Source organism: Drosophila willistoni, chromosome 3R (genome assembly GCF_018902025.1).
Source record: "Drosophila willistoni isolate 14030-0811.24 chromosome 3R, UCI_dwil_1.1, whole genome shotgun sequence".
In the NCBI taxonomy this organism is placed as follows: Eukaryota; Metazoa; Arthropoda; class Insecta; order Diptera; family Drosophilidae; genus Drosophila; species Drosophila willistoni.
The window spans coordinates 18,435,659-18,455,465 of record NC_061086.1 but is presented as its reverse complement, the minus strand read 5'-3'; the positions used below and the strand labels follow the sequence as shown (position 1 = coordinate 18,455,465).

Here is a 19,807-nt window from a genome sequence, read left to right as displayed (position 1 = left end):
AAGTTTAAGGATTTTACAGAATTAACAAGGTTGAAACATTTTGGTTTCATTGTAATCTCACCTGTTCCGTCTCCTTCAGCTGTTGTTGTTGTTGTTGTGTTCGATAGTCATATGGCACATCATCCATATCAGAGTCATTGACTCGTTCGCGACACTGTAAATCTAATTTCTTGGACTCTACTTCAACGACAAGCATTTGTTCATCCTCATCTGATTGTAGTTCATTTTTAGTGTTTGGTGTCATCTCATCGCATGCGGTATTATATTTGGCAATGGTCAGTGGAATAATGTCACCTTGCGTATCGTTGGCATTCTGTGCTTGAGCACTACAACTTCCATTACCGCCTGGTGTGCTAGGTGGGCACATATCATGTTCTAGGGAGCCATCAGAGCCATCCATCGACACCAGACGCTGCTTGGCATCGACTGATGCAGCTCCTGCGGCGTTTGGATTCTTGCCACCACCAGCAGCACCTGCACCGGATGTTGAAGACTTGCGACGATCCTTGGAGCACCATTTCCACTCGGGATGCAATTTGAAATGGGCATCCTTCACCGAACTGGCCAACTCATGGTATTGCGCCTTCTGTTCTGGCTTTAGTGCATACCACCATTCACCCAGGATTTTGCTAACTGTACGATTATCTTGATTCGGATGCTTCTTATGGACCATTTTGCGATGCTTTTTCGAAAATATCATAAACGCATTCATCGGTCGTCGAATTTTCTTTCCTGCCACAGCAGGAGAAACTGCCGCAGCACTGCCGGGCTGTTGTTGTTGCTGTTGTTGTTGTTGTTGCTGTTGGAGCGCACTCATCGATTGACTTCTACGCTTAGCCGCCGAAGTGGTCGGCGCTCCTCCTCCTGCCACGTCGTTGGGATCATGACAATCTTCTAATTTCCGTATTTTACTATTGGTATAATTGGATTTCTTATGGCCATTTGTCGTTACAGTTGCTGTAGTCGATGTCATCTCGAAGACATCATCATCCAGCTGATCATCGTGATCATCCATCTGGACTGAAGCAACAGCATTCGCAGCGGCGGCGGCAGCGGCAGCCTCGGCAGCTACCTTGGCATCATTCATGGAACAATTGAGTGGCTTGCCCGGTGAGGACATTGGCGCTGGCACAATCAAATGATTGTTGTTTTGATTGAGCGAGACATGCTGCTGCTGCTGCTGTTGCTGCTGGTGAGAGACGGCTACAGATGTTGGTGGCAGTGGCGCCTGTTGAGGTGGCGATAGTTGTTGCTGCTGCTGCTGTTGCAGCATAACACTATAGTTGTTTGCCGTAGTGGTCATTATTGGTGCAGTCGAGCATTTAACTGGCGCCTTGGTCATGGGCGGCATTTGCGGCAATAGTTTATACCAGGCATAGCTATCGTTGTAACCTGCGACAATGGGGATAAAAATTGATAAGCCAACTATTTCGTTTCTTGATATTTGGATTGACCTTGATCTTACCATTTTTTGTCAACAACTTATCCTGTCCAGCCAGAACAGTGGGTGTGCTGGGCTGATGAAATGTAGAAGTTGCCTGCGGCTGCTGTTGCTGTTGTTGTTGATGGAATCCCCCAGTCAGTGGCAATGGTGTCACAGTCAACTGTGTGGCATCTACAATGACGGGATGAAATGTCTGATGGTTTGGTGCTGAGGAGACAACAACATGTTGCTGCTGTGGCGGCTGCTGTTGTTGCTGCTGCTGCTGCTGCTGTTGATGATGATGAATAAGATGCTGATGTTGTTGTTGCTGTTGATGGTGTTGCTGGAGATGTTGACTGCTAGAGATGCGTATGACGCTGGTGGGTGCTGCTGGCGCTGGCAGATTAGTACTTAAATGAGCGGCAGGTGGTTGTTGTTGTTGTTGTTGCTGCGGTGCATGTGGAGCATGCATCACCAGGGAAACGGGTGTCGTTTGTGGTGGCAATGGCTGAGATTGAGTTTGAGTTATTGTTGCCACTGCTGCTGATCCTGCAATTGATGCTGTTGTTGTTGTAACACATCCACCGTTTTCCCAATTATTATTATTGTTATTAATGTTGCTGTTATTGTTGTTGGTGTTGTACAACACAGGACTAGGTGTTGTTTTCCATTTTCCATCCAAAGGCAGTGGCGCTGCTGGTGGTGGGCCTCCTGATGCTGCCGTTGTCGCTGCTGCTGCCACATTTTGTTGCTGATGCTGTTGCGCTTGATTGGCAATCGGTGTAAAGAAATTTTGCCTATGATTCGAGGACACATTCACCGGTGAGTGGGCAATGGCATTCGATGGCGAGGCGCCGGTATGGTTCACAGGTGATGTATACGATGGCGTGGCCGAGCGTGAACTGCTCAAGGATACTAAAATAAAGTAAAACACGAAAAATGAAGAATTTATTAATATCACTTTTTTTGTTTTTGTTAACTTTTATTAAATGTTATCATTATCGTTTTTGTCGATCTTTAATCATTACATAAGCACTGCAGGTATAATTTAGCTCCCAATTCAAAATCCTGGAAAGCATTCATGACGTTCGTCGTGGATATATCATCGCATTTCTTCGAAAATTTTTGTTAAGAAATTGTCTTTTGCTTTTACTTATTCTTTACTTTATGTTTTTTGTTTAAAACACTTTTTTTTTTTTTTTAATTTTTGTTCTTTTCTTGGTCTGTCGTCAACGTTGTCAACGTTTTCGTTTCGTTTTGTCTACTGCATTCGCATCGGTTTGCTTTTTCTGTTCTCTGTTCTGTTCTGTATTTTAGTATTTTGCCCCTTTTCCTCCGCCTCCTCCTCCTCCAATGTCACTACTACTGCTTCAGCATAAAATGCGGCATCGACGTTCAAGCATAAACTGTCTCTCTCTCGTCTGGTATGTTCTCTTCTCTGCCTGCTGCCTGGCAATGTTGCTGCTGTCGCTGTCGCTGCTGCTGCTGCTGCGCCATGTTTGTTTACCTGCTGCGAGAGTGTGTAGCTGCTTAGGTGTCTGTATGCGTGCGTGGCTGGCTCTCTCAAGTGCATTTTTTTTTATTGTTTTTGTGTTTAGGTAAAAACGAATAAAAGAAAAGAATCTTTTCTCATTTGCTCTGCTGCTGCTGCTGCTGTTGCTGCTTTTGCTTTTGTTTCGTTTCAAGTGGCGGCGTCGTCGTCGTCATTGTTGTTGTGCTTGTCTTCTTCTTCACGATCATCATAATGATCATCTTGTGCAGGTGCCTTGGAATGTTGTTGCGTAGGCAGCGCTGCCCAACTGATGCCGACGTCGTCGTTGGGTCTAGTCTGGCCCGGGGTCTATGCCTATGTCTGTGTCTGTGTCTGGTTCTGGATCTCTGTGTGTAAATCACAGACTGCGGTCACACTTTCAAGTGGCCCAGCGGCAGGTCCCCGGTAGAGACAATAGATTCTTTTTTCTATCTATGAATTTAGGAATTCGGACAACACCTTTTTCTTTATTATTTCTTTTGATTTTTGGGCATCAACCTTTGTTAAGTTGCTTTCCCAAAAAGGTAGTGGACGGAATGCGGACTGAGGACTGCGCTGTTACAATAAAATTTTATGATATGCTCATTTTTATAGTGAATTGGAAATGCATTGAAGCATCAAAGAAAGCCTAAGCTATATGAACTATTATAGAGCACCATACACACATAACCACGAAAAAGGGAAAGAACTAAGAAAAATTTATCCATATATAAATTTATCCGATGAGTTATTCAAAAATTCTAGAGACTTCAATTTGGATTTCTTCTAGTATAATTTTTTAAAAATCTAAATATGTATCTAATTAATTAAAAATATTACATACATATTTACGGAACAATATATAAAACAATTTTAAATATTTCTTTAATATTTTCAAAAGAAATATTTTTATTATTACGGTTCGAATATTTTATTTCAAAATAGTAGGTAAATCTTTTTCTTCATCTTATGATGGTGGAATTATTTGTAGAGTACACATTTCGAAGTCGTTAAGCCCTAACCTAGTCGAGAAGGTTTTGAAACGCAGCCATAAAAGAAAGACCGGAGAGCCTTGTCCTCTAACCGTGTGAGTAATTGCGTGAATCGTAAAAAGATTAGCAGGCTAAGCAGGCGCTGATAAAGCGACAGGGAGTGGACCAACTGGGAGGGATCAAGAGGCTGGAAATCCAGCCTTGAGATGAATTGAACGCTAAAACTATGAATAAATTTTCAACAAATTTCCAGATTTTAAAGTACTTAAAGCATTCTAGGCTAGTTAGAAAGGTGTGAGAGGTTTTACCTAGCATCACAGCCGCATCGGTCTCTTCCTGATCATAGCGACCCTTAACTCTGTAGTTGGGCGAGGTTTCCGAATCACGTGACGTATCCTCATCAATTTGTGTCTTGCTGCTTGAACGGCTATCACTAAAGAGATAAAAAAAAAGCCAAAGAGAGTGGAAAGAAAGTGTTAAAGCGTGTGTCAGGGTACAAGAAAGATTTGTTTTGTCACCTTAGCAATCGACTCGGCCCTGTGGATGATGGCAAGACATTGCCCTTCTGATTCAAATGCCTTGAACAATAGCCACGTCGCTGAGATTCCTTCATGCATAGCATGCAGAGACGTCGCCATTGCTTTCCATTGTATTTCTTACGCACGCCGGACTCCGATTCAACGATGTCGCCCTTTTTAAAACGATGCGGTGTTGTGGCTTGAGATCTATCAAAATGAAAATGCATATAAATGTCATTATATCATTAAGAAACGTCATTTGTGTGAAATGTTTTACCTTGGAGTTGCTGGATGAGATCGTGGTGTGAGCCTCTGGTCAATTAAGCTTGATGTGCTGCCGCGACTCTGCATGCTACTCCTTTTGCTGCAGGCGCTCATTTTTTCATTATCCATATCGCCGGCGGCTGGAGAATAGCCAATGCCGACTCGTTTCAGCTCATCATCGGAGTCGTAATCGTCATAGCCACGTGACTGTTGTTGCTGTTGTTGGATTTTAAGGTGCTGCTGTTGGCTGCTACCCGGCGAGATCACTATATCTGGCAAACCATTCTGCTGCTGTTGCTGCTGCTGCTGTTCAACATGGGCAGTTAATGCCAAGGGTGGTGGAGGTGGTACTACACCTCCGTTGCCACTCTGGAACGGTGATGTGGCCGTCGTTCTATAATACTCTTCTTGTTTTTGCGTAATTATGGGCAACTTGCCATCATAACGCGTGGCCACAAATGCTAAAGGCGCTCCAGTCAATGACTTTGGATATACAATGTTGCCACTTGACAAGGGCACACCAGCTGCCGATTCATTTTTACGTTTGGCCCCAACACCACTCAAAGGAGTTGCCATAGACGATGACGACGACGACGACGACGACGACGATGATGTTGATGATGTTGGCGTGGCAGCAGTTGGTGTCAGTTCATTAAGTTCATCCCACCATGGTGGCTGCAAAAGTCGCAAATCTGCACGACGCACTAGCTTTGTGGTTGCCTAAAAAGGCAGAGAGAGAGAGAGAGAGAGAGAGAGAGAGTAAGTAAGAGATACAACTGTCTGATGTCGTCTTGTTGACTTACCAATTCATCATTACCAATCAATTGCACCGTATATTGTTTAAGGGATTGATTGATATCGGTTATGATTCCTTCGGCATAGACAAATCCACCTGGACTGCGAACCTCCTGATGACGCACACAAACACGAGCCTCTAGGGTGATCTGGAAAATATGAAAAGTCAATTTTGATTTCGAAAAAGTCTCTGGTGACTTCTACTTACATCTGCCATTGGCGGACTGGCATCGAGTATCACATGACATCGTCCTTGTGGCAGCAATATATCCTGATATAGTTGCTGGCCATACTCAATGGCATCGAATTCAACGAGTATTGAATGTGGGGGCGTGCCCTCTGACAATTGTCGTATAATGCCAGGAGCATAATGTTGGTGAATTTTGGCTAGGACGCGTGTATTCACCCAATCGCTGAGATCAAGAGACTGCGGCGGCGGCGGCTGTTGCTGCTGTTGTTGTTGATGTGGATGCAGTTGTTGTTGCTGTTCCTGTAGATGTTGCTGATTGTTTGAGTTGTTAAAGCTAAAACGTTGCTGCGGTTGCTGCTGCTGCTGTGGTTGTTGATAGTAAACAGTTGATGTTGGTGTATGTGTGCGTTGTTGATGGTGATTGTTGTTGCTGCTGCTGCTAGTACTGCTGTTGCTGCTGCTGCTATTGCTGCTGCTGTGTTGTTTGTAAGTACTGGAGGCATGTTGCTGCGGCGAAGCAATTATAACACGATGTTGTTGTTGTTGTTGCTGTTGTTGTTGCTGTTGCTGCTGCTGTTGATTTTTATTATCATTGCCGGTGCCTGCACCGCCAATAAGAACTGCAGAAGGACTTACAATCATGCGTTGTAGTTGCAGTTGTTGATGTTGTTGTTGTTGCTGCACGGCAGCAACATTGCCATTGATTTCACTGTTACCATTACTCTCGGAACATTTTTGTAACGACAACTGCTGCTGCTGCTGATGATGTTGCTGCTGCTGTTGTTGTTGTTGTTGTTGTTCGGCTTTGTCCAGCTCAGCTGGATCAAATTTTCTTTTCTTGGGATGCTGACGTGGTTGAGGTGGTGTGGCTTGTTGATGTTGCTGAGGTGTGGTTGTTGTTTGTAATTGTGGCTGAAATAACACATGTTGCTGATGTTGCGTTGGCTCCGTTGTTGTTGTTGTTGATATTGTTGTTGATGTTGTTGCTGTTGTTGTTATCGTTGCTGTTGGTGTACCGGCAATTGTTGCTGCTGTTGCTGGTATTACCATTTTGTTGGCTGCAACAACAAAAATATTTTGCTGTTGTTGTTGTTGGTATTGTTGCTGTTTATTGATTGTTGTTATGACATAAGTTTCCGGTGGGCCAATTGCTGCTGTTGCTGCTGCTGCTGCTGTTGTTCTAGATGCTTGTTGAGCATCGCTAAGCATTTTTCTTCTTCTTGTCGTGGTAGCAACATGTGGGCAAATATCTGTGTCTTCTATTGTTTTTTTAAGCTATTGTTTGTTGTTATCTCGTCTTGTATGTATGTGCGTAATGTTGTTAATGGACTTTAAATGCACCAGCAACTATCAATCTCAACATCCTTCGTCCATCTGCAATGGGAGGAAGAAAAACAAAAAGGGAGACAAATTTTAAAAACTTTGTTAATTAAGCCGAGGTCAAAAACAACAGATAACCATTAAAATCAACGACTACGACAACGACGACGCCGACGACGGCAATGTCATTTCATAATTAGTGTAATCCGCATCCTGACAACTCTGTGATATCCGGGCAGCAGCAGAGAGGACAGGACACGGGACTATGGACACTTTGGATAACTATGACCGGGCAGGGCAGGGCAGGGCAGCAGTAACAGTGGCGCCTGTTGCCAGGCAATAAAATTCAATCCCGACAGAGGAATATATGCATTGCACTATAAACCAAGTTTACCCCGACAGTTTGTCAGGAGGCTCAATGTCCTCTCTTTATCTCTCTCTCTCTCTGTCGTTTCTCCCCCCTTTTGTATGCCTCGCTCTCTTTCTATCGTGCTTTCTCTGTCTGTGTGTGTGTGTGCGACAACGGAAACATTTTAATTTGCACAGACGTCCAGTGGTTGGGGACGTTTCATAAAAAATAAAAGAAGGAAAAAGAAGAAACCGAGTTAAAATGAAATATAAATGACACTTGAAACATTTTACGTACAGTTGCATAAAAAGTCAAAATCATCTGGCAACCACAAATACACTTGCACACACACACACTCACACAGACACCCACCCGCACACACACACAAACTCATATCAACAGCAGACGCAACTGCAGCCTCGACTTTGACAAGCTTGTGAATGGGTCTCTGGGTTGTGGGTGAGAAGGGTTGGTGGGGAGGGGGGCAGCTTAGGGTTGGGGTGTGTGCTAACTGGAGGTCGCTTTATGGATTATACGGGTGCATGACTACGAAAAGTTACTAGAAGACCTTCTTTTTTTTTTGTTTTTTGTTAGGTGTGTTGCTGGGAAAAATTCTATTTCTGGCTATAAGAATTTTATTTTAGCGCATGTATATTACATTAAATGTTATTTTGCTAAGTCACAGACTCTTGAATTTAAGACTTGTAGTAAAAGAAATCAACATAAAAAGAATTTTGAGTATTATCAAACTTTGTGTTCTTAAAAATCAAATGACAAATAAATATAAAAGATGGTACCACAAATTCAACTCATTATTAGATAACACTATTTCTGGAGAATAAATTTCAAGTTAGACGATTTACCTCACTGTGTACTAGAGACTAAGATTTACTTAGCCACGCATCGGTAGCAACAGCAAAGGTTTTACCATTTTTTGTATTTTATGACTAAGCACACACACACACGCATACGGTATACAGACACCCACCTACATGCAAACAAAAAGTCTCCCTACTATCCAACGACATTGCGTTGCAGGGAAAGATATGCACTTATTTACATGAACTAAATGTAAATATGTGCATAAGCTTCGTATGTTCAAACTAATCACAGACGGAACACGTCGCCTTAAAAAACCAAGTTTAAGTTACAGACAATAAAATGAACCACCAACAGCCAGCACCAGAATTATGAGTATAATTATTAAGTTTACTTAGGCCCAACGTTGGATTTTCCATTAACAAGTACCATTCGAAAAAAAAAACAAAATAAGTAAAGCAATCACAGAAGCATCAGCAGCAAAAACAACAACAACAACAATATGGCCTTGATGCCCCTGTAAGCTTGCTTTTCTTGCCCATACTTTTGGCCATGTTGGGCTTCAGTTTTGCTTCGTTTTTCATTCAATTTTCTTTTCTCTTTTTTGTTCTGGGCGCCCACATTGGGCGTGGCAATAATTTCCCGCAATTACTGTCTGAATGTGAATCAAAAACAAGAGGAAAAGATGTCGGAATCCCCAAATAAAAAGCCAATTAATATGTAGTTGAAATGTAATCTAGTAGACGACCTGTCAGGATATTGAAAACCAAATGCAGTTTTCTACATTTTAGTCATTTACTAATTTGATGCGCAATTTTGAAAATTAAAATGTTGGTAAGTAAATATCGAATACTAGTTATTAAATTTCACGGTAAATAGTGTTTTCTTTTAATAATAATAAAAAGGATTCGTTTTCACATCCAAGCACAAAAAACATCATATTTCACTCACGTAAATAATATGTCTGTTTATTTTGTTTTGTTATAAAATTTGTATAAAAAATGTTTATATATATATGAAATGCCTGAAGTCATGGATGGCTCTAATTTCAATATATGTATGTACATATGTATGTATGTATGTATGTATGTATGTAAATATTACACTAATAGGAAAATATTATACATGTATGTATGTACATATGTATATTATGTATTACAGTTATTTGTAATTATTATGTTACTCTTGTTGCTGTTTTATTCAAAGCAATTTTGCCATCATGATATTCTGCATTGCCATAATGTATGTGTACATATACATACATACATATGTATGTACGTATGCATGTATGCAATTGTTGCTACAATTTTATGATGTGGTTTAAAAATCATCTAACTGCAGTTGGCATGCATGGGCGGGCCATTGCCTTTTGCAATTGTTCTTGTTGTTAATTGGCATTCACACTCTCTCACATAAAACCCACATGTACAAATATACAAACGAGTACACACACACACACACACACGTGAATACATGCATACGAGATCGATCTCAATGCAGTCGTATTAAATTTTCTATCATTGTATGAATTTTGTGTGAGGAAATAAAGTTCTTTGAACCCACAAAACTAACGGTTTGTCACTTTTTGTTTTGGCGCCAAATGAAAGCGAATAGAAATTATTTTTCTGACGGGGGAGTGCGACCAAGTGAGAGAGATAGAGAGAGAGAGAGGGGAAAAGCGAATGCAAAAAGAAAGAAGGAAAGAACATAAAGTTAACGCTTCTTCGTCTTCCGTTTTTGGTCGTCGTTGAGCACTTGTGAAGTGAAGTGCCAGCCATAGCAACATCGTGCCAGGAATAGTGGGATGCAGCAGTGCAGTGGCTGGCTGCTGTGCAATGTCAGTAACCCCACACAAACACATACACAGATAGGGAAAAAGAGAGAGAGACAGAATAAAAGAGAATCCAAGAGAGAGAGAGCAGCTCATGCAATTGCAGTTAGCATAATGCTGTGATTTTTTTGTTGTTCCCAACGCATGGCGTCCTTCTCTCTCTCGTCACAACAACAGAAACTCTTAGTCATTCAAAGTCTGCTAAAACCAAAAAAAAAAGTAAGTAAGAAAAAAATGAAATAAATAAAATGCAACGCAGCATCATCAAGTGAGAGTGAGTTGTGCGCAAACGTTGCTAGGCTATATCATTGACTGCGAGGGCGAGGGCAAGGAGGTGTGGCTCCTCGAGAAGGAAAAGTATGCATATACATATGTATGTACATACATATATATGCAGAAACAACAACAGCGAATGCCGCTCATTTGCGTAGAGTAAATGCAAACAACTCGTATAAGTGAGTGAGTGAGCAAGCAGCAGCACCTTCGCCTCGTCTCACCCCCACACTCAAACACACAGACATGCATATATAAAGCACGCATGAATGCAGTACGCTGCAGTAGCAATCACCAACAACAACAACAACAAAAGGTTACAACAACGATTTTTACATTGGCGCGCGTGTAACAGTGTCTCTCACAGTGGCCTCCAAATAAAAATGTACATAATATTTTTGGGAGGGATACCAAACATAATATATTCGATGCAATTTTGACAAATATAAATTAATATTTTGAAATACATTTTTGCATTGCAGAACATAAAGACTTCATCCTTTAATTACGTACATCAGTGATTTGGTATTGGTTACTATACAATACAAGCCTTGGGGCTTGCATATGTATGTGGTACATTTTCTTCGATTGTTTGCATTTTGTAAATTTATTTATTTCCAGCTTAGTTCATATTTGTATTGCCTTTACTGTGTGATGCCTCTTTTGGTGTATGTACACATAGATTTATCCAGCACAGGCACAGGCCTCTTTACTCATTTTTAGCTTTTTTGCCTTCTGCATGGCGTAAATTATTTTGTATGCACCACCCTGTGCTTGAGCTTGCAGTTGTTGCTGAGTGCGGCATACTATTTAAAAAAAAAAGGCAAGAGAGGGCAAAAAAAATAAAGGAGAAGAAGAAGAATGCAGTGGAGAAGATTGAAAAAGGCTGCTGGCTGTTGGATGCTGCTGATGCTGACTCTCATTGGGGGTCGGTGGTCTCACCTCTCTCTCTCCCTCTCTCTCTTTTTCTCGCCACGGTGCTGAGTTGTAAAAGACGACTGACTGACTGAGTGAGTGAGTGAGTTTTGTTGTGTTGCCGGGGCGATCTGGCCGGCCACCCTACGTCTGTCGCGCCTAGCAACGCGAAATGCGCGAATTGAAATTGAAATGTGGAGCACACAGGAGGAGAATCCAAATGGGGGCATAAGCTGAAACCGAGACAGAGACAAAAGCAGAGGCAGTTGCTGCTGATTGCAATGGCCCAAACGTTGCTGCTGTTGTTGAGATGACGAAGCAAAAAACGCGAAAAAAGAGGCAGAAATTAAAAGACAAGAGATATGTACATACAAACAATACATAAACGAAGGCCAATCAAAAAGTTTGGTGCAACCTATACCAAAAACTAAAAACGGCTTTAAAAATTATTTGAAACATTCGATTCAAGGGTACTTGTCTAAACAAAATTTCATAACAATTTATTAATCAGCCCTCGCTTAAATTTTAAATTTCTTTCATACTGACTTTTTCTCGTTTATTCTCGGTTCGAATTTAAGGAATTGTAGGACCTGAAGCTAAGAGATTTCTGGGGTCTAGAACGACGAATACCCTGCTTCTTCTCACCTAAATCCGACCCTGTTCTGGGGGTAACTTTGTATGTACATAAAACACAATGCAACTTCTTAACGGTAGCCTGAATGGGTTTAGGTTCACTCACATCTTCTTGATTACAAGAGCAGCAAGAAAATCAAGTAGCAGAGATCGTCCACTGCATTAATGATGCCTACAGAGGGAGAGAGAGCTGTTGTTGCCTTCTTCTAATTGGCTTTAATGCATTTCGATTAATTTGCTGATGTTGCGCTTAAAGTTCACAATAATAGAGGAAAGCGTGTGAGATAGAGAGAGAGGGAGAAGGAGAACCCGAGGCGTGCAGACTAATTAAAATTTTTTAGCTCTAGCGCCAAAAAGACAACGCGTCGTCGTCGTCGTCGCCATCGCCATCTTCTCTTCATTTTTCTCAAAACACAAAGTGTTGCTGCAGCCGTCGTCTCATGTTTTCCAGCTAATTGCAGTTGAGAACAATTTAGTACTTAAGATGAAAGCGGCAGACTGCACTTTTAAATTATTGCACTTGAATTGATAGTCTCCCTCCTACTGCAAAAGATCAGTAAACTTGTTGCAAAACCTACTTATAATGGGTTTCGTACCTAAGAAAGATAGCCACAGTTTATCAATACTGTCAACAACATAGCACAATATTTCCGAGAAACTCGTGTAATATCGAATTACTAAACAATCCATTTGCAATGTTTTCTTGCACTACTTATCGTCGATTTTTGTATATATACAGGATAAACTATTGATAAAATCTTTAAGTAAATAATGAAAAAATTCTAGCAATTGTTTATTTTTGTTTAGTAAATTATATCAATAAATACTTTATTTTAGTTTGCAACTTTTTGCTAATGAGAATACTTTTATAATTTGAAAAGTTCGAGAAGTACTCTAAGAGGAATGGCAAAAGCTATGGTAGTTGGGGGGATCATCGAACTTTGTTTTCTCTAATTTATTTTCTGTTTTAGTCATTTCACAATTTCAATTGAATAAAAACAGAAATAATTGTGCATGCATGCATCATATATACATATATAAAATTTCAAACTTCGATTGCAAAATATATATTAAAGTGTTGTCAATACTACTGACAAACAATGACAACCGTTCATGATGATGATGATGTAGACCGAGCCGAATCGCCACAGTTGGGACGGAAGAGTGTGCTAAAGTATGGCGCATAAAATTTGCATTAAATCATTCCAGTTTTATTCCTCTTTTATCCAGCCTTTTTTCAAGCTTTTTTTTTTTTCTTTTACCCCAAAACCAAAACGGTAGCCCCAAAGAACTCAACAACAAACAAAAAAAAAAAAATGGAAATGTGTTGCAAATTTCAATGCAATATGCCGACAACGCTAAGTTAAAAGAGAAACGAGAAAAAGAAAAAAAGTATAAAAATAAACAAAACAGAGCACAAAAAAGATATAAGAAGAAAAGTTGTTCAGCCTTCTGTTGAATGATGTGGGGCTTGGATGTGGCACTGGGATGATGACGATGATGATGATGATATGATGTGCATAAAAGCTGCTGGCTTCATATGTCAATAGCTCTTGGGGTTCGCAAAGAAATTGCAACTAAGCCTAAAAATCGACCGGACGTCAAAACTTCACCATATACCAAGAAAAATAGGGGGTAAACATAACAAGATGAATTGGAATATCGACCCAAAATCGACTATGTAAACATTGCACATGAATGACAACAACCGAAAAAAGTCAGAGATTGAACCAATTGAACCTTCAACACACCCTCCCTCCTCCCTCCCTTTCCCATTAGTCAAACATTTGAAATCGATTCAAAAATAAGTATTTTAATAACTTGATTACAAGCCTCAATTTAAATTTTTAATACTTGTGGTAAAACACTTGAGAACTTTCCCATAGAAAAAGGCATGTAAAATGAATGTAGATAATTCTTAATAATTGCAATTGAGTTTGTTCAATTGCAAAATGATTTTGCCAACTTGGTGAGAGTGCAAATTTTCACACTACTTTTATGCGAATTAGACATGAATGCGGCAACTCTGTTAGAGAATTTTTATTTTTTTTTTTTGTGCTGCATGCGCGCTGGCCCATCAAATATTTATGTATACAGAGAATGCACATACAAAATGCATTTGATTGAGCTCGAAATGCAAATTCTTTGAATGGGCCGGACTACGTTTTCATTTCATTCTTTTGAAAAGCACATCAACAAAACTACATAAAAAGTACAGTTGCCATCAATGATTGAGCAATCTGTCATAGTAAAATTTTTTTATTTTTGTAAATATATCTCACCCTCTCTAACTTCAATATAATCTTTTTTGTTTTAGAGTCTTAAATTATCTTTCGACAGGAGCATTTTTTGATTTATAATTGAGTATCAATTTTCACACAATTAAGGTAGGAAAAGAGAAAAATCAATAAAGTTTACAAGTTACAAAAAATGTTTAATAACTTACGTCCTTTCACGTATGTATGTATGTGTCGATAGCTGCAGATTTATTGATGAGCCAACTTTGTTATGAACTTAAGCTAACTAACAACGCTAATGAGACTTCATTAAAAAACAAAAAGTTTTGTTTAGAAAACTTGATAATGGTTAGAGAAAACAAGAGAGAGAGAGAGAGATGAGGGAATAAAAGTAGAGCAGAGTAAAGTGATAAAAGTTTGCTTATCAAAAAATGTTTGCAAAAAAGAAAAAAATGAATGATTGCTAAATGGGAACTAAATTGATTGAAGTAGATTTCTTTTTAAACATTCCAATAAAATTTGAACAATTTAATTGATACGGTAATTAGTATTGTTCTACTTAGTTAATACTAAATGTTGAGGTTATAAAACAACCGATAACGATAAAACAAATTTGACTATAAAATTGGAAGTTTAAGGACCAACCATAATAGAAAATAACATAAATTTGTTGTAAATGAATTTAGAATTTTCAATTCTATGCTTTCCAATTAATTTACTAATACATCTGCTACTTACTCTAAAAAGTATGCTATAAAATATTTTACGATTTGCTGACGAATATTTTTCCGTTTATCATCAACAAATTGACTTTAAAAAAAATCCTTAGGTCTTAGTTAAGAGATGTTTTCTTGTTGGATATTTAAAGTTTAGTTTCCTTTCCCTTATGGGCCAAAGACTCAAAAAATTCTTAATGCGCAATAAACCAGAAAAAGTAGGCAAGTAAAAGCCAAATGAAGAACCTTTTCAGAACGAACCCCCGTTCAATATTTAACAAAATTCTTGTTGGGGTAGATCCAAGTCAAAAGCAGCAAGGGCTAAGAAGGAAATGAGGGTAGCAAAATCTTTAGAAAATATATAGAGAGCAAACTATTATGACCACAAGAGTGTCAAAGGCAGATTCCTCCCCTCATTATAGTTAAACAGAGGGAAAATGGGCGAATGAACTGCGGGTGAGAACTACTTTGCAGTTTGTTAACATTACACGGACAAGATGGTGGAGGCAAAAACAGGACGAAGGCGACGACGGTGATGATGATGATGATGAGGATGAGGCGGAACTCAATTGATTTGCTCAAACCGAAAAAAACCACAGAATTCAATTGCCTACACTATGTAAGTCCTTTCGTTCATTCTTGCTTTCTTTCTCTCTCTCGCTTCTGCTGTTTGATTATTTCTCTCTTGTGCTCGGGGAACGTGCGCGTGCATGATGAGAATGGCAAGCCTCAAGGATGCTTTCCGCCTACAAAATGGACCCATTCCATATTGCCCATATGGAGGAGTTTTATGTGCGTCAGCTGCTGCTGTTGCTTCTGCTGCTATTGCTTAAGTAAGTGGCCTCCATTTGCCTCCAGGGCCATTTTATTCGTTTTTCCTTCTCTTTGGCCATTTTCCTCTTCTTTTTTTTAATCTTATTTGTCTCCCCTCCTTGTTAGATCCTGGCTACATTCAGGTAAATGTGCTAAACAAGTTAGCTTTTTCAATTGGCCAGGTGGGCTTATGCATAGAACATAAGCGTCAATTAACTATAAATAACTACAATGTTTCATTTGTGTTGAACATGGTAAATGTATAGACAAATTAAAATGAAAACATTTAAACCCTATTAAATTAAAACCACGTGTGTCTAATTAATAGAACAATTTGTAAAAGTATCTCAGAAGTCATTAATAGAATTTAGAAACCACAAAACTTATGTACAACAAAAGATTACATGTGTTTTCGTTTTGGAATTTAGTAAGCCTTATCCTTCACCTCAGTTTATTTTCAAACTTTTTGAATATTTTAAAATTTGTTGTTTAATAAAATGAAAAACAAATTCATTTGTATTTGTTGTTGTTGTTGTTGTTGCCCACCTTCCCTCATTATTTTTCAGTTGCTTTTCTTGTTTGCCTCTTTTTCTTTCAATGCCTCGTGCTCCGATCTGAAATTTGAGATAAGCCCATGAACAATTAGTTGCTATATAAACAGACACGGCAGCACAAGCAACAACAACAACAACAACGACAACAACAACAGTGAGTCGTCTCCAACATTTGTGGTCAAGTAAATAGTCTGACAAGACCCGGCCGGGGGCAGCAACAACAATAACAAAAGTCAAAAACGTGGCAGGCCCTACATACATATACATACATACATACTATCTATGTATATTAGTAGATAAATGTATGTGGGTTCACTTCTTTCTCTTTTTTTCCCCATTTTTTTGGTTTATTTATTTGTATAATTCCTCTTCTCACCGAAAAAACGCAGAGAGAGTGAGACAGAGCGAGGGGGCAAGCGAGGCAGAACAACACTAAGTGGTGTCAAATATTTACATGATATTATTTTTCGATTTTCTATTTACCCAACTTCTAGCCTAAGTTCATTTTTGAGTGTGACTAGAATCGGGATAGGGAGAAAAACCAAGCTTGGTAGCAATCCTTCTCGAAACAATTAAAATTTGAAATATTTAAGCTCAATAGAATCGGACTAGACTGGAATACTCTATGTGTTCCTATCTATGGCAGACATTCAGTTCAATAAAGCTTCTATAAAGGTAATATAAAATTGACTTAAAAATAGCAAAAATCGAACTGAACTAGATTGTATTATCATCCGGGAAGATGTTCGGTGTCCGTTTAGATATTTCAGTGAGTCTTCGAGTCTTTGGTTGTGTTATCTTGATAAATCCTTAATAATTTTGTCGAAACATTTAGTTTTTTTAAGCGGATCTTTCTAAAATAAATCACTGATCCGTCCGTGATTCTAGGAACGAGATATGTATGTACTAAATAAACTAAATTATACAGAAATAAAGATAACGTTGCATACAATTCTTTGGCATATTCATTTTTAAGAAATTATTCCATTCACACAAGTGACTAATTTTTAGTTATTAACATTGCTTTTTGGACTTTGTTTATATGTCGAGAAATCTAAAAATAAAGAAAAATTTGGTGGGGAAGACCGAACTCAAAGTTTCTTTCGCTTGCATTCAGTGAATAAAACAAAAATACATATAGATGTACATACATATGTATGTGTATTATTCTACCAACTCTTTATTTGCCATGATGAAAATTTTTTATTTAAACATGGTAAGGTTCACTTCGTTTTCAAAGGGACGGGACGGACCTAAACAAATATGGCGACAGAGAAGATGTATCATATACACATTTTTGATGGCTGTGTGTGTGTGTGTCAGTGTGGGGGCGTCCGTTGTTGGGTTGTGTGCGGCTATTGTCCAAACAAGAAAGTGCGAAAAAGCAGGATAATGTCAAAAACATACACACACACAATCCAAAAGAGAGGCATAAAAAGGTCGTAGTTTGGTTTGCTTTGGGATCGGAATATGTACATATATATATATATGTATGTATACTTATTTGAACTGACTTTATGCGTAGGTTGGTCTTTTTTTCTGACTTTGACTTGTGTGGTGTGGTGCATAAACCTTTCGTCAGTCGAATGCTGTAAACTAGTCGAACAGGTGGGTGACTCAGTTGGTCAAACAGTTTATCTAACATCTAACAGATAGATAGATTATATATGTATATCTAAGCCTAATAGTCTTTACGTTTAGGTCAAGCTTTGTGTGTGTGTTTTCTGTTGTCTGTCCATCTTATTAATTAATTTTTTATGATTTCACAATTGATGGAAATTGAAAGGCCTTTGAAATTGATTGAGTGGGTTTGCCTGACGTTTATAAGTGAAATTTTCTTTTTAATGAATTTAAAGGTGGCATAGAGATGCAGCAGCAGCGGCAGCAGCGTGGGATGGATTAGATTTTGGAAAAGATGAGTAAATTTATGAATACAAATTCCAATTGCGACAGACATTCACCACAAGGCCAAAACTTTATGCGATAACCCGTAAAGTAACGCCACACAAACAAACAACACTTACAAAGTGTGTGTGCAAAAAAAATACCTTTTTTTTTGTTTTTGCATACATACATATGTATGTATATGTGTGTAAGCATGTATATTTTTTTTTGTAGGTCCGAGCTTAATCGATTTTTAAAAAGCCGTGCATATTTTTAGATGCTTGTTGGGCAGCGCAAAAAAAAAATAAGTCAAACCCGCTTACTAATCAATTATTTGTCTAGAATTGTGTAGACCTAAGTTCAAATATATATACTATATAATATTTTTTATATACTGATATATATATTATATATTCATGTTCTCTTCCATCTACATGTATGTATATGGGTTGATCATTGGCCAGCACGTCGACTCTTTTATATGCAGCGGTAGCAACCTTGATTTTCCAAGCAGTTGTCTCGTCTTTATATACACATACAATTATATATATATTTGTATGATTGTACTTTTCCTCTGTTTTATTTTAGTTGTGCTCAACCTAATCAAAGTTATAAAATGCAACATTGCGACGTGCTAGTTTAGAGGTTTGTCGTGATTGCGTTTTTTCAATTTACTACAATACTACGTTCATAGTACTAGTTGTAGTAGTATGTCCATATATATACACACACACACACACACACACACACACACACACACACACACACACACACACACATGTACTACAAACCGGCCGGCCCACGCATTTCTATGATGTTGATGAGGGAAAAACTGGAAACAACCAGCCAACCAAGCCAAGCCAACAAGCCAGCAAGGCACTCGACCCAACCAAGCCCAACCAAGTCGAAAACCTACACATGAAATGTTCTCTAACTTTGACACGATTTGTAAATATATATTTAAAAATGAAAAAAAAAAAATACCAACTGTAGGAGTTTCAAAGTCGAAACGGAGATGGAGCTGGAGAGCAAGAGCAAAGAGCAGAGGGGAATTTAAGGTTTAGCCTATGAAATTAAATTCAATAAAATTAATTACTGCTTCGAGTGGGTGGCTGAATGAGTGTCTCGAGTTGTGGGCGGCTTAAGATTGCGTCTTTGATGTGGCAAGTGATTAGGATTTAGTCCAGATAGAGATAGATTTCAAAAGATCATCTTCATTAGCTTAGTTTTGGATGGCAATACACAAAATTCGCTTAACTGAGATTAGATTTAGCTGAACTTGTATAAAAAAGATCAAGATACAGAATTTTTTTGAGTATAATAACTTTTGAATCTTGTAAATTACATTTTGGTTGTTGCCAAATGCATTTACTTTCATTATACGAATGTCAAGGTCATTTTAATTTCAGAAAATTATGATAGATCACAGACAACAGATATGGATTATGGCTGCCAATATTGGCAAGACATAATTTTGTAGCCACATTATTTTGTCTTTCTTTGAGTAATTTGTAGTTTTCTTTTTTTAAAAATGCGTCAATAGATTATTCTATTATAATATTTTTCACACAATTCCTTTATGGCACTTACGCTTCCTCTTCAATAATTGAGACTATGTGCTTATATAAACCACATGTGCTGCGGCTGCTGGTAGACATACCTGCAAATAAATAGAAAAGAAATGTTTAAATATTTATTTATAAGTATCTAAGTACACATATTGTTTATATATATATATTGAATGACATTTCTTCGAATCTAAATGTAGATG

The 19,807-nt window shown here is 38.5% G+C and overlaps 1 protein-coding gene across 3 annotated transcripts in view; it reads right to left on the bottom strand.

Annotated features, from left to right (window-relative positions):
- Positions 1-19,807, bottom strand: part of LOC6647448 (putative transcription factor capicua) — a 43,076-nt gene that overhangs the window by 4,527 nt on the left and 18,742 nt on the right. For 2 of the 3 annotated variants that reach the window (XM_023178801.2, XM_023178799.2), the window contains exons 2-8: positions 5,711-7,066; positions 5,511-5,651; positions 4,721-5,427; positions 4,444-4,650; positions 4,234-4,358; positions 1,466-2,338; positions 62-1,392 (exon numbers count right to left, since the gene is read on the bottom strand). In XM_023178801.2, the coding sequence (XP_023034569.1) occupies positions 62-1,392; positions 1,466-2,338; positions 4,234-4,358; positions 4,444-4,650; positions 4,721-5,427; positions 5,511-5,651; positions 5,711-6,901 (4,575 nt within the window). In that variant the 5' untranslated portion in view covers positions 6,902-7,066. Of the gene's footprint in view, positions 1-61; positions 1,393-1,465; positions 2,339-2,451; positions 2,598-4,233; positions 4,359-4,443; positions 4,651-4,720; positions 5,428-5,510; positions 5,652-5,710; positions 7,067-19,807 lie in introns of those variants that run through there. The other variant, XM_047013491.1, reaches the window with a different exon arrangement.